This window comes from Muntiacus reevesi, chromosome 15 (assembly GCF_963930625.1).
Source record: "Muntiacus reevesi chromosome 15, mMunRee1.1, whole genome shotgun sequence".
NCBI lineage: Eukaryota > Metazoa > Chordata > Mammalia > Artiodactyla > Cervidae > Muntiacus > Muntiacus reevesi.
The window spans coordinates 61,060,495-61,075,024 of NC_089263.1; the positions used below are offsets into that span (position 1 = coordinate 61,060,495).

Below are 14,530 nucleotides of genomic sequence, written 5' to 3' on the forward strand. Positions count from 1 at the left end.
CTGTGGGTTATAATTGAATTGGTCAAGGAGACTAATGGCATGAATGAGGATTTTCAAAAAAGAGCTGCCATGTCACGGCTGATCCCAAGTCCCCTGAGACCACTGTCGTCTTCACTTCGGTGTCTAAGACGAACTAGTAATTTACTTAGGCTTGTTAAAGTAAACTAGACATGGTCTCATTTGGTGAATCATCAAAAGCAACTGTGTTTCTTTTGATTATTTGCGATGAGTGAGGTTTGTTTTGGCAACCCCAAGTAATGGAGAAGATGATCCACAGGGCTGGTTCCTCATGAGTGACTCCAGGCTGGGAAAACTTCTAGAAACAGGGTGGGAGCATGGGGTAACATGGGCAGTGCTGGGGCTTGGAGACTGCAATTATGTTTTTGTCCTCATTCACTCACCATGCGCCCTCTCAGGGCCTCAGCTCTACCCTCTGGACAGGGAGGCTGGGTAAATGTACATTTTTAGGATTTTTAGCTCTGTTATGTACCTGTGGTTCTGACTAACCTGGACTCATCAGACAGTAGAAACCTCACCTTCCCTGCCTCCCCCATGAATGAGAAATCCACTCTAGCAGTGCCTGGGAACTGACCCTCGGGTAGTCAGCCTGGCCATGTGTCCTGCCCGAACCCTACTATGGAGTCACTGACTTTGCTGAGCAATCTTTTCAAATTTAAAAACTGGCGACCTCCAGATACACTTCATTCAGAGGCCACAGGTCCAAAAAAATACTTTCTTTTTATCAGAAGAATGGAAAACCTGAGTTCATGCACTTTTAAGTTCAGTAAATGGGAAAGATACTAATAGATGATGGTTTCAGGTGTCTGCACGAAGGCAAAGGAGGAGGAGCTGTGAGAGTGAGGGGCTGGAGGAGGGCAGGAAAGACCTTTCTGGGAGCTGACTTTTGTTGACTCTCAGGAGTGCCTACCAGATAGTGTTACCATAAGAAATGGAGGCTCAGGGAGGTCCGAGCTCCCAGGTAAAATGGGGCGCTCTGGCTTCCCAAGCATCCTTCAGCTGGCTGGACAAAGACCAATGCCCACGGGTCTTCCCTGCTGGTCTGGTGGCTAATGCTCCGAGTTCCCAACGCAGTGGGCACGGGTTCAGTCCCTGATCAGGGAACTAGATCCCACATGCCACAGCGAAGATCGAAAATCCCATGTGCAACAACTAAGACCTGGCACAGCCAAAAAACAAAACAAAACACCAACGCCCATTCAGGGGGTAGTTGGGCCTGACTTAGGGCTCAAGGGGTCCCTACTTGCCTACTGAGCCCTTCCCGCAGCTCAAGAAGCCCTCAAACAAACATCATAGGCAAGAAAAAAACTTCTCCAGGAGCCCGACACAGATGATTTCATAAACTAGTGAATTCACAGATCAGTGAGTGATGTTGGGCCACTTTCTCAGTGTTCTGTGCCCCCAACCCTTTACTGAGAGGAAGATTTGCAGATCTTCTCTAGCATCCGTATTCTCTGATGCACCTTAAAGGAACTTGAATGTCTTTATTGCTCCAGGAGATTGGTAGTTAACAGGAAAGGTTGGCAAAGGCATGTATCCCTCACCTTTGGTACTAACGTTCTATAGGAAATCTGCCATCAATCAGTCAGTTCAGTTGCTCGGTCATGTTCAACTCTTTGTGACCCCATGGATTGCAGCACTGTATATCTGCCATCAGTATCTCCCAGCAAATCTTCCTCCAGCTGCAGACTCCAAAGCATCAGGGAAACTGTTCAATCTAGACGTCAGAGTGGGCCCTGTGCTTCAACAAACAAGGCCGAGAACAAACAGGTCAATGTCCTGGGAGGCTCTTCTCACAAAACTTTGTTATGCAGGAACCAGGGATGACCCTGCCTCTGCAGAGCATACTGGGACATCTCCAGGGGACCTGGGACTTGTCCATTTAGGAATTTTTAGGGTCTAATAAGTCTCTTCTGTAGACAGTCTTGGCCCCGGGAAGAGAGAGACAAATGAGGTTAGGAAGGGCTGAAAATCTCTGGGGCTCGGACAGAACTGTGGAGGACCAAAGTGCGCTTTGAGTCTGAAGACATCGGCTCAAACAAATCGGGGAAGGAAAAGTGGAGATATGACGGCCAAGGGTTAAGGAAGTCTGTGGACAGGTGGATGCTGAGGGAGGGGAATCAATCTGTATCGTGTGAGAAGGATGATCACTGAAGCAGATGAGAATGGACGGGCGCTGGGATCCTGAATCAGAAAAACCTTGGCTTGAGAACTGGCGCCACCACTTCCTGTATCTTGGGCAAAACCACTCGGTTCACAAAGCCACTTCTCACTGCCGGCCAGGAGTAAATAGCGACCCGTTTGCTGCCCTCCTAATGCATGCCAGACACCGCTAAACGATTCACGTGCTCTTGCTCAGATGCAATTTTTTTGAAGACAGATTTCATTGTTGCTGTGATAGAGGAGAATGGGAGCGTTGGTGGCGATAGTGCGAAAGCGCAACGCACAGCGTCTAATTAGATGCGGAAAGTCAAACTCGGAGGGTTTAGTACTTCCAGCAACGAGAATGGCTAACTTTTGGAAAGGGCTGGGGATTTAGCAATCAGAGAAAACCTGGAAAACCTAGCGCAGCCGGTGTGATTGTTCTCAAGTGTTTGGTTTGGGGGCGCCAGGTGGGGCTTTATGGATTGAGAGATTCTTCAGCTGTTGTTGATACTGCCTCCAAGCTACGACTCCCCGTCCCAGCCTTGACTCTGCATTTACAAAGACAAGAGGTCAGTCGGCTTCGAGCAGGCGGAGCCCACCGCAGGGCGGGGGGAAGATTGAATTCTCCCATCAAGGCCAAGGACGCCGAAGCTCTCCGCTTCCTTTGTGGTTGGGGGAGGCTCAGGGCGCGGGGAAGGAACGCCGCGCTACAGGAGCGGCGCGACGCCCCGCCCACTTTGGCCCCGGCCCTCCTCCGCGGCCCCGCCCCTCAAGACTCGCGCGTACTTCTAAGCCCCGCCCCCGCCACATCCGCCAGTCCGGGCCAGGCCCCTACCGAGCTCCTTCTCGCCGCTCAAAGGCACCCTTCCCTAGAAGCCCCGCCCCTCGCAGCCAGACCTCGCCCCTAGCCCCACCCCCTAAGCCCGCCCCGGCCCTCCTCCTCGGTCCCGCCCCTCAAGGCTCGCGCGTTCCTCTAAGCCACGCCCCCGCCACATCCGCCCGTCCTGGCCAGGCCCCTAGCGAGCTCCTTCTCGCCGCTCGAAGGCACCCTTCCTTCGAAGCCCCGCTCCTCGCGGCCAGGCCTCGCCCCAAGCCACGCCCCCTAGATACCGCCCCGCCCCTCGCAGCCCCGGGCTCCGCTGTGCCGGAGGCGCGGGCTGTGGGGCCCCGCGCCTTTTGTGTGGTGCTCGGGCACCGCGCGCGCTTTCCCCTCAGTCTCGACTCCTGGGCTGAGTTTGCGCGCGCGCGCACTCGCACGCTTGCCCGCGTCTCCGTCGACGGTCTCGCCGCCGCCCGCGCCCGCCCGGGGACTGCGCCCCGAGTCTCGGGCGGGCGCGCGCGCTCCCCCCGGCCGGCGGGACCTGGACGGCGCTCGCCCCTTCCCCTTCTCCCTTCCCCCCAACCCCCGGCGGCGCGCGCACACGGCGGCCCGGGCACGCGCCCGCCAAGATGGCAGGGGCCGGGGCCCGGCTGTCAGGCGCCGCCGCCTCAGCCCGTCCCCGCAGCTACCGGCCCTGACGCCCGCCCCGAGAAGATGAGCCCCCGCTGCCCCCCGCAGCCCAGCGAGACGCGGAGCCGCCGCGCCCGGGGCCGGCTGCCCCGCTAACGCCCCGCGCCCCGCGCCGCGCCCCCCGGCCCGCGCGCCCGCCCGCCCCGGCAGCGACAATGAGGTGAGTCTGGAGGGCGCGTGGGGAGGCCGGGCGGGCGGCGCGCGGAGCGCGGGAGGGCCTCGGGAGCACCGGGGGTGGGGGGGCTTCGGGGACGCTGGGAGGGTCTGGGGGAGTCGGCGCGGGCGACGCCCGCCTGTGCAGCTCGCGGGAGGCACTCGCGGGGGGCTGGCGGCCGGGTGGGGAGGCGACCCCGCGGGCGTGTGTGGCCGCGCCGGGCCCCGAGCAGCCCCCCTACTCTGGCCGCCCTCCCCCGGACTCGGTCCCCTCGGCCTCAGCCGCCCCGTGCCGCCGCCCCGAGCTCGCACGTTAAGGGGTCGTGTCCTTCCACCTGGAGCTGCTCGCCTGACCCTGCTCCCTTTTTCTCGTCCCGATTTCCTTTCTTCTTGCACGCCACTCGAGTGCAAGACCCACAACGTACCATTCTGTGGTTCATTACCCAGCCAGGGGGGATTGATGGTTATCAGTTCGAGAAAAAAACATTGCCAGCACCAGGAACTCGAAATTCTGTCTCTCCAGAGGTCACCCAATCCTGACTTTTGCGGATAATCACTTCCTTGCCTTTTGTCTGTGTAATTTTACCTTCCAAACATATATCCCATAGACACTATAGTGTCTTTAATTTTTGCCCGTTTTGTGATCTTTATATAAATGAAATACTCATGCAATGTATATTCTTTTGTGTGTCCGGCTTCTTTCACTCAAGATGTTTCTGAAATTCATCCATTACCTCCTAACTGTTGCTCATTTTTATTAATCTGTCATATTCCATTATATGAAGATACTGCATCTTAACCATTCCGCTATTTGAGGACATTTGTTTCTAAAACGTTAGCCGCTCAGTCGCCTCCGACTCTTTGCGATTCTATGGACTGTAGCCCTCCAGGCTCCTCTGTCTTTGGGATTCTCCAGGCATGTGTACTGGAGTGGGTTGCCATTCCCTTCTCCAGCAGATCTTCCCCACCCAGGGATCAAACCTGGGTCTCCTGCATTGTAGGCAGATTCTTTACCGTCTGAGCAGTAGAACTTCTAGGTCAGAAGATACCTGTATCTTCCAACTTTAAGAGGTACACCAAATTTCTGAAGTGCGTGTACCAGTTTACACTCCTTCCAGCAAGTGTATGAGAGTTCTCCTGCTTTGCTACCTTGTCAACACGTGGTATTGTCAGTCTTGAATTTTAGCCATCCTAGTGATTGTGCAGGCAGTCTGGTGAGGTGTCCCATTGTGGTTTTGGACTATGGTTTCTTGCAGATTGATGAGGCTGAACATCTTTTTATGTTTACTTGATATCTTCTTTTATGAAGTATCTGTTCAGAAGTTTTTGTTTGGGGTTTACACATCTTTTTCTTCCTAATTTGTGGGAGTTCTCTGCCAAAGTCAAGAAGATAGTTTTCTATAACATCTTACTGCCCTGCCTTTCAAAGTAAGATCCACAGACCACTTGGAAGTGAGTTTTGTATAACTTGTGAAAAGGGGGTCAATTCTTTTATTTTTACCAGAACCATTTATTCAGCACTATTTATGAAAAAACGTCTTTTCCCCATCACTCTGCTGTGCCACCTTTATCATCTTCCAGTCTTCCATTTGGAGTCATTTCTTTCCATCTGAGGAATTCCCTTTATAATTTCTTTAGTGCAAGTCTGCTGGTGGCAAATTCTTAGTGTTCACAGATTTCATTATTTATTCTTCATTGAAAAAGATTTCTTGAGGTATCATTCCCATATCCTAAAATAATACCCATTTAAAGTATACAGTTGGGTGATTTTGAGTATTTTCACACACACACACACACACACACACACACACACACACACTTGCATTATTTTCGAAGACTTATGAAACCATTGCCACAGTCTAATTTTAGAACAGGTTCCTCCATTTTAGAAGGGTCTTTTCAGTAGTTGCAAAATTCTTGATTTACCATTATTTTCTTTTAACACTTTAAAGATACCTCATCGTTTCTGACAAAGATTGTTTCTGTTGAGAAGTCATTTGTCTGTCGTTCTTTGAAAGTCATCTTTTTCTCTGACCATTTAAATTTTTAAAAAACTTACTTATTAAAAAAAATTTATTTATTTGGCTTTACTGGGTCTTAGTTGAGGCACGTGGGATCTTTGATCTTCATTGCAGCATGCCGGACTCTTAGTTGTGGCATGTGGCATCCAGTTCTCTGACCAGGGATCAAACCTGGGCACCCAGCATTGGGAGCATGGAGTCTTAGCCACTGGACCACCTAGGAAGTTCATTTGGCTGCTTTTGAAATGTTCTCTGTCTTTGGTTTTCAACAGTATTTTCTGTGCTGTATGGATTTTTTTAAAATTTTTTTTAAAGAGTAACATAACTTAGGGCTTCTTGAATCTTTGGCTTTATGTCTTTCATTCGTTTTGGAAGTCTTGTGCCAGGAGACTTCATATATTGCTTCTCTCCCATTCTCTCTCACCTTTCCTTCCATCACTACAGTCATACGCGCTAGGCTCTTTCACTGTGTCTCTGTGTCTCTTAACCTTCCTTCTGTGTTTGCTGTCTCTTTACCCTTCATTCTGGATCTCCCCTCACTTATCTTTCCTATCACTTGAGTTTTTAATTTCAGTTATTATATGGTTTTTGGTTCTTTAATTTCCATTTGGCTTTCTTTTTATAGTTTCTTTGTATAGTTTCCAGCTATCTGCCAAAATTATCAGTATTGTCTTTCATCTCCTTGAATATAGTATGTGTAATTCTTGAAGTTTGTCCCATTATGGCAGTGTTTTTAAGTCATTTCCAACGTCTGTTTTCCTTGTCTTTCATTCATATTGTCTTATCTCCTTATGTGTCTAATTGTTTTTGCTTTTTAATTTGTTTTGTTTTGATTCTCCTGGACATCGGATTTGCAAAATTGTAGAAAGTAATTTGCCCAAGATGATGTTTTTCTCTTCCAGAGATAATTCACATTTGCTTTTGCCAGACAAATGGGGCACTTATAACCTGGAGTCACTTTGGTGCAGTCTCAAGGATTGGGATGTTTCTACCTGTTCTGTTGACCTTTAGTGCTAGTGTTCATCTCTTCTCTAGCCCTGTTATCCCCCAACCCAATGCCATGCTTTTAGGATTCCCCCTAGAGTTGGCAAACACCTCCAGTGAAAAGTAGCCCCAAGTACTGATCTCATCTCCCTGAGCATCTGATGTCCCTTCTTCCTTCAAGCCTCCAGGCAGACTTGTATTTTATTTCCCCCCTGCTTTTCTAGTTCTTTCCAGCTGGAGGATTGTTCTGATTTACTCAGTTCATGTTTACTGGACGTGAAAGTCTCTGATGTGGTGGCGCTGGTAGTAAGGGACCCGCCTGCCAATGCAGGAGAGCTGAGAGATTCGAGTTCGGTCCTTGGAGCGGAAGATCCCTGGAGGAGGAAATGGCAACCCACTCCAGTATTCTTGCCTGGAAAATTGCATGGACAGAGGAGCCTGGTGGGCTGCAGTCCATGGAGTTGCAGAGTCAGACATGACTGAAGAAGCTTAGCATGCACGCAGAAAGCCCCTGATATTAAGGGCAGTTTGAGTCAGCATTCAGTTTTGGAGGAGACTTAAATTATCAGGTTACAGAAGCTGTGGAGAATAACACTGGTATTTTCTTGTGTTATAACTATATTAGAGCATTTCAGTTTGTGAAATACGCTTAGGATCAAGGTAGCTTTAAGAATAAATCTTTATTTCCTTTTAGCAAGTAATTAACTGGAAAAAACGGCAGATCATTACTGTAAAGCAAAGGAAGCAATTGCTTTTTCTCCCTTTTAATAGTCATTTCTTTTTTCTGTCTTGATTTCCTTCATTTGTTTGATAAATCTGCTTGACTAGAACATTTTATTTTTTGATCTATAATAGAATTCTCACATCCCATTTTGGGGGATCAGATGACAAGTCATGGATATAGAAATGAAAGTTTTTAAATACTTTTTCCAAAATGAGTCATCCAGTTACCCTTTTTCTTTATGGATTTTTTTTTTTCTTTTAAAATGCTGCTAACAGTTTGACATGGTTCTGTGTTGCAGACTGTTTGTAGGTAAACATCTATACATGTATATTTACATGTACCTCAAATACTAGGCTTTTGCAAATGGACCTAAATGAGTCGAGGGGGGTCTTTTCATTATGTTTGTTGTCAACTCATTTAATTTAAATATTTATAAGCAGTATGGCTCATCTGTGAAAATCCTTTTGTTTAATGAGGAAATTTTTTAAATGAAAATGTCATATTTTTCTTGCTAGATAATCTCATGGGAGTGCACAGATTGAAAAGTGTCAGAAATGAAACCTCTGAACTGACCCTATCCAGGAGTATCTTAGAAAGGCGTAGGGCTGGAGATGCAGTCTAACAAATAAACTGAACATCTGAGGCACATGTCCATATATTGTAGTAAAAAGTTGTGTTGAATCAGTTGACTTGGATAATTAGGGCTGTGTCTGAGATTTTCTTGGGCTTCCCAGGTGGCACTGGTGGTAGAAACCCACCTGCCAGTGCAGGAGACGTAAGAGACGTGGGTTTGATCCTTGGGTTGGGAAGATCCCCTGGAGGAGGGCATGGCAACCCACTCTAGTATTCTTACCTGGAGAATTCCATGGACAGAGGAGCCTGGCAGGCTATGGTCTGTAGGGTTGCAAAGAGTCAGACACGATTGAAGTGACGTAGTACATTGAGTTTTTCTTAATTTTCTAGACTGTTGCCCGAAGTCTTATTTCTTTTTTTCTAACAGACCTTATGTATTCTCATATCTATTCAGAAATCATCTTTGGAGGCCTTACCGTTGTCTGGTACTGGTTTAGATGGAAAGAAGGAACCAAACCTCCTCCCCCAAGTAGTCCCCATCCCTAAAAGATTTACAGACACTTATAGACCCCTTTCCGAATCCTTTTTCTACCTAAAAACAAAAGACACCCACATATACAGTATATAAAATATTTCTGTTTATATACTTTAATCGTTTATCTCTTGGGAAGATTCTCTTCTGTGAACATTTTCCCTACCTGCCTTTTATCTTTTAAAGATTTGATATATAGAAGTTTAAGATTTTTTTATGTTATTAAGTCATTTTGTTTGGAATTTTTCTATCTTTCTTATATTTAAGATAGCATTTGTCTAGAAGTTTGGTAAGTATTAAGTTGTTCTCCGTTTTATATATAAAATTTCGAGAAAGTGCATTCTTCAAATTGTCTGGAATATGAAGTAAAGATTAAAACTACATTTGTTCTTCAGAACTGCTGATCAGATACTTGATTATGTCAGTAGATATGTGGCAGAGATACCAGGAATGTTGAACGGCAGTACAAACATGTGGATCCCCAAATCCACTCCAGCATGCGTGGTAACGTTTTAAGGAGCATTACCTTCAGTGCTCAGACGTGTGTGTATCTGTGTGTGTCTCTGCCAGCGCCAGCCGTGTGTGTGTGTGTGTGTGTGTGTGTGTGTGTGTGTGGCATGATCAGCCTCCCAGCGCCAGCCGTGTGTGTGTGTGTGTAAGGCATGGTCAGCCTCCCATCACCAGGGCCCGCTGTGTGTGTGTGCTGGTCAGGCTCCCATCTCACAGGTCTGGTTGTATACCAGGGAACTGTCTCCTCTGGGCCGAGGGCACTGTATCCGTTTGGAGCTCTGCAGAATGCAGTGCGATCATAGGGTACAGCGTGAGCAACCCAGGCACAAACATGGCCTTCCTATCACAGTGAGTCTGCACTGGCTAACGCGTTGGAGTCCAAGTACATCTCTGAGCTCGTCGATGCGGAGTAGACAGGAGCACACCTCCAGGTGTCTTTGGAAGTCATCTCGGGAGACCAGCTGTGGAGCTGTGGTGCCTCTGTGTTCGTATCTTCGGCTCTTCTCTCTTGTCCTGTCTGCTTATTTTTAGATCTATGTTATTACCATATTTATCTTGTGGGTGATTTTTTTTTGTTTTTTTTTTCAGTATTTACACTTTGACTGTGCAGCATGTGAGATCTTACTTACCTATCAGGAATTGAACTCACGCCCCCTGCAGTGGAAACTTGGAGTCTTAACCACTGGACTGCCAGGGAAGTCCCTGAGTGATAATTTTTAGTATAGGCAACATCATCTTTGTATTGAAGCAATGTCATTTCTAATTTTGCTGGTTTGGTACTTTTGTTTGTATCTAGTCACATAAATATAAGAAATTTTCAACTTAGTTTTTTCAGTTGCACCTGAATAAGCTACATGAAAATAAATTACACCAGCATTGTTTCACAGGAAGATTTTTTTCCCTTTAAGGGAATCCGTCTTCTCCCAAGTTTGAACCTTGCAGTAGACTATGATTTTGATGACTGTTGGTTGTTAAGTGAATATCACAAATGCTTGAGTAGCCAAGTACAACAACTTAAAGAAGAGGCCCTCCAGCTGACGTCTGGGTGAGGTGGGAAGGACAGTGGTCCCCTCAGCAAACAGCTGTTTCCCTTTCCCAACCTGAATGGAGAAGACCTTACAGAAATGACTTCTGTCAGCAGTTCTCATTTTTTTCTGGTTTAAGTGGGACTTCCCTGGTGGTGTAGTGGCTGAGACTCTGCGTTCACAGTGCAGGGCGCCCGGGTTCAGTCTCTGATCAGGGAGCTCGATCCCATATACCACATGCAGCTAAGACCCGGCACAGCCAAATAAATAAATATATTTTTTAAATGCAATTATATTGAATGTGGAGAATTTGAAAACATAGAAAGTATAAAGAAGACAAAGTCAGCATTGATCCTACTCCTGAAGGAACGATAACCCATTAAACATGAGGGTATAGTTCCTTTATCTTTTCCATGTGTGAGAGTGACATTTTCACAAAATTGATAATATACTCTGTCTTTGTATTGGGCATTTTTGCATTCGACATGTATGCATTTATTTCCCCTTTGTTATTCATGTTCTTTGAAAACATGTAAAATGGCTGAATAATACTGTATCAGATGAATAGTGAACAATATATTCATTATCTGAATAATGTATCAGATGATATACCATAGTTTATTTACCAGTATCCCAAGTTTGGGACAGTTGGCTTCTTTTTAGAATATCATCATTGTAAACAACATGATAATGACTGCACATAAATCTTAGAGTACATCTCTGATTATTTCCTTAAAATAAGGTAGCAAAATAGTATTACTGACACCAAAGTCTGTTGATATATTTTATCAGAATGTAAATTTTAACCAAGAAAGAGAGAAAGATAATGTTAATGAAAGGAACTTTATTCCTGGTCTTAACTTTAACTTGGAGGTTCCTCTCCCCAAAAGTTTAAGGATTAGAAAAGGAATTAGAAATAAATGGTGTGGTTGCACCTGTTCGCCAGTAGGGGGAGCCCTGGTCCTGAGTCCCCTGAAACAACTGTGTATGAAGGTGGATTGTCTGTCTTTGTCTTTAAGGCTGTGTGAAAGATGTCTGTTCTTGGGTTTGGACGTAAAGTAGAAATGTGAATGAACTTTTTTTAAATATTGATTTAGGCCACCTTTTATCTCTCGTATTCTAACCAGCCTGGGTTTTAACATCTAATAGACCTGGATTCTGCCCCAGAGCCACTCTTTACCAGCTGACGAACTTGGTGCAAATTACTTAACCTTTATGACCCTCCACTTTTCTCAAATATAAATGAGGATAATCCTGCTTCCTTCTTAGGTTTGCGAGGCTCAAAAAAGAATACATAAAAAGTTCTCAGTGTATGATGTTCAATAAAAGTTAGCTGTTAACCTCCACCAGCTCACCTTATTATGTCTGTGAGGAAGGTAAACCCTGGAAGATCTGGGACAATTCTGATTTCAGATATTCTGCCCTTTTGTCAGATTGCTACCTAACTTATCTACCATAGGTGATAATTTTTTTGCTTTAGAAACCACAGTTGCTATTGATACTTCAATTTCTAAAAATGATTCAGGGACATTCTCTATAAAAGACACAAAATAGAACTACTGAAATAAAGACAAAACAGGCATATTGTTTTGGGGTAGAGAAGATAATTGTACTAAGAAAATGTAGACGAAACAGTTACTGCAGTTGAGCAGTTGACTGTGAGATTCACGGAAGTGGTGGCAGAATGGACAGTGGGAGCCGATGGGGCACGTGTTCCGAGTGTCTTAGAGGAAATGGACGCCGTCCCTTACAGGGGCTGGTTTTGGAAACCTCTTACCTTCTCCAGTCCTTCCCCTTGTCGTGTATTCGCCCTGGGCGCGCGCTCCGTAAAGCGTCCAGCACCTCACACACTCTCTGGGCGCTGTGCTCCATCCTGGGCTCTCTGTGGAGCTCTCTCTGCCGCTCGCATCTAGTTTCCATACTCTCTCACAGGATCCTTAAATAAGCAGAGGTCTGATGGACCTGCTCACGAGTTGACCTGAGTTCAGCTCCTTCGTTTTCCTCTTCACCTTGCTCAGCGCCTAGCCTTCAAATCTTACTGAAATGTCACCTCCTCAGGGAGGCAGCCCTTGACCCCTCTCCTGACTGATGGAGGGCCCTTTTTTGTTTGCTCTGTGGGATTCCATGCTTCCTCTGCTGTTACTCTTTATAATTATTATACATCCCTTTTTCAGCCTGCGCCTCACAGACGGCTACACCTACTTCGATCTCTGTTGGGTCCCGAGAGCCTCGCGCTGTGCCTGGTGCTTGGCAGATGCTTGATGAATATCGATGCTGCCACTTGTTCCCCGAACGGGCAGTAAATCGTGACACTCATTCTGCCTCGTCATGGTCCTTCCAAGTGCAGCATTCCAGGCAGCTCCCAAATGGGAGATGCCGGCACCCCAGTTGGAAACTTTCATTATGGGCTCAGTGAATTACTGGGGTGACAGCGCTGTCATCTGCTGTTTCCACATGACTGCCAGGAGACAGGGTTTGTTTACTGATGTGTGGATGACTTTTTTCTTGTTTTTTTTTCCTTTGTAAGGACATTATACACTGTAACTTTCAGTGTCCCTGGTGTTTCTCAAACTTTAATGGGCATAGGAATCACCGTGTGTCCTTCCAAAATGCAGACCCAGGCCCCAGTCCTGGGGACGGAGGAATGCTTTTCATAAGCGTTTTTTTCTCTTTTTATTAATAGAATCTACATGTTAAAGCAGCTTTAGACTTATGGAAAAACCAAGCAGATAGAACAGATAGTACAGAGAGTTCCCATTCACGTATCTCCACTGGTGCCGTTTCCACTGTTAACATCTTACATGGTGCGTTTGTTGGATTTAGTGAACCACTGTTGATAACAGTACTAATAGCTGGAGCCCATAGTTGTTTGTTTGACCTAATGTCCTTTTTCTGTTCCACGGTCTCATCCAGAATACCACGTTACATTTAGTTCTTAAATCTCCTTAGGCTCCTCTGTTACGGTAATTTTTCAGATGGTCTCTATTTTTTGATGATCTTGGCTATTTTGAGATGTACTTACTTAGGTATGTTGCAGGATGCCCTTCTGTTGGAGTTTGTCTCGTGTTTCCCTCATGGTTGGCCTGGGGTTATTAGTTTGGGGCAGGAAGATCACAGAGAAAGTGACGTTCCGTCCCACGTCGCAGACGGTGCATACCTGCAGCGTGCTTTATCGCTGTGGACGTTGACCTTGATCACCTGGCCGAAGCGGTGTTCGTCAAGGTTTCGTCCTTGTAAAGTTACTCTTTCACTCCGCTTTTCATACTGTCGTCTTTTCAAAACAGTCCTTGTTCATGTTGTTGTTCAGTCACTAAGTCGTGTCTGACTCTTTTGCAGCCCCATGGACTGCAGCCTGCCAGGCTCCTCTGTCCGTGGGATTTCCCAGGTAAGAATACTGGAGTGGGTTGCCATTTCCTATTCCAGGGGATCTTCCTGACCCAGAGATCAAACCTGCATCTCCTGAATTCTTTACCACTGAGCCCCCAGGGAAGCCCAGTACTGTTCGTAGCCCATGCTTAAAGAGTAGGGAATTGTGATCCTTCTGATGAATGCTTTTTAAATTTTAATAATTAATGTGTATTAGAAAAAAAATCACTGCATCAAATTAGTGGTATTTTAACTGGGTTCTATAGAAAACTACCCACGATGAAGGCTCGTGTGTGCTTGGAGGAGAGCATAGGATTGATATTTGGGGGAAGGAAGGGTGATACATCCATTAGGTACCGTCTGCATTTGGCAGAAGAGTGCCCCACATGGCGTATATTGCCCCTGCTGGTGCTCTCAGTGGGTCCTGAGAGGGCACACGTGCAGCTCTCGGGGGCTGCAGCAGACCCTCCCCACCCCAGGCAGGCACTGGGCACAGGTCAGAGCCTGGACAAAACTGGTTGCCTCAGGGATGGCTGGGATAAAAATAGTTAAGGCTGGAGGAGCTGAAATGATGCAGACGAGATGCTTAATGCACGTGACTTTATGGGTATTTCTTTTTTCAATATTTTTTTACTTTACTGCCTCTTGATTTTCAGTCATAGCTAGCTAGAAAGTTTTCTATGTCCCCAGGTTGAATTCACCTATGTATTTTTTTTTCCTAGTACTTGTATCGTTTCTTTTTTCTTTTAAAACTTTTAACTCTTTGATCCACTTGGAATTAAATATATGGGTTTGAGAGCTAGATCCAATTTTAGCCTTTTCCATCTCGTTTTTCAGTTATCTCAGCATGTCTTATTAAAAATTCCATTTTCTCCCAGTGTTTTTAGCTTCTGTCCTTTGTTATATTTAATTAATTTGACCCATTTCTGGAGTTTCTGTTATGTTCCATTTTGGTTCAGTTCAGTTCCT

At 46.1% G+C, this 14,530-nt stretch overlaps 1 protein-coding gene across 1 annotated transcript in view; it reads left to right on the top strand.

The window, feature by feature from the left end:
- The first annotated feature begins 3,288 nt into the window (after positions 1-3,288).
- EVL (Enah/Vasp-like) overlaps positions 3,289-14,530 on the top strand; it is a 141,118-nt gene continuing 129,876 nt past the window's right edge. Inside the window, exon 1 of the mRNA XM_065906891.1 lies at positions 3,289-3,833. Within this exon, the coding sequence (XP_065762963.1) occupies positions 3,829-3,833 (5 nt within the window). The 5' untranslated portion in view covers positions 3,289-3,828. The remainder of the gene's footprint in view (positions 3,834-14,530) is intronic.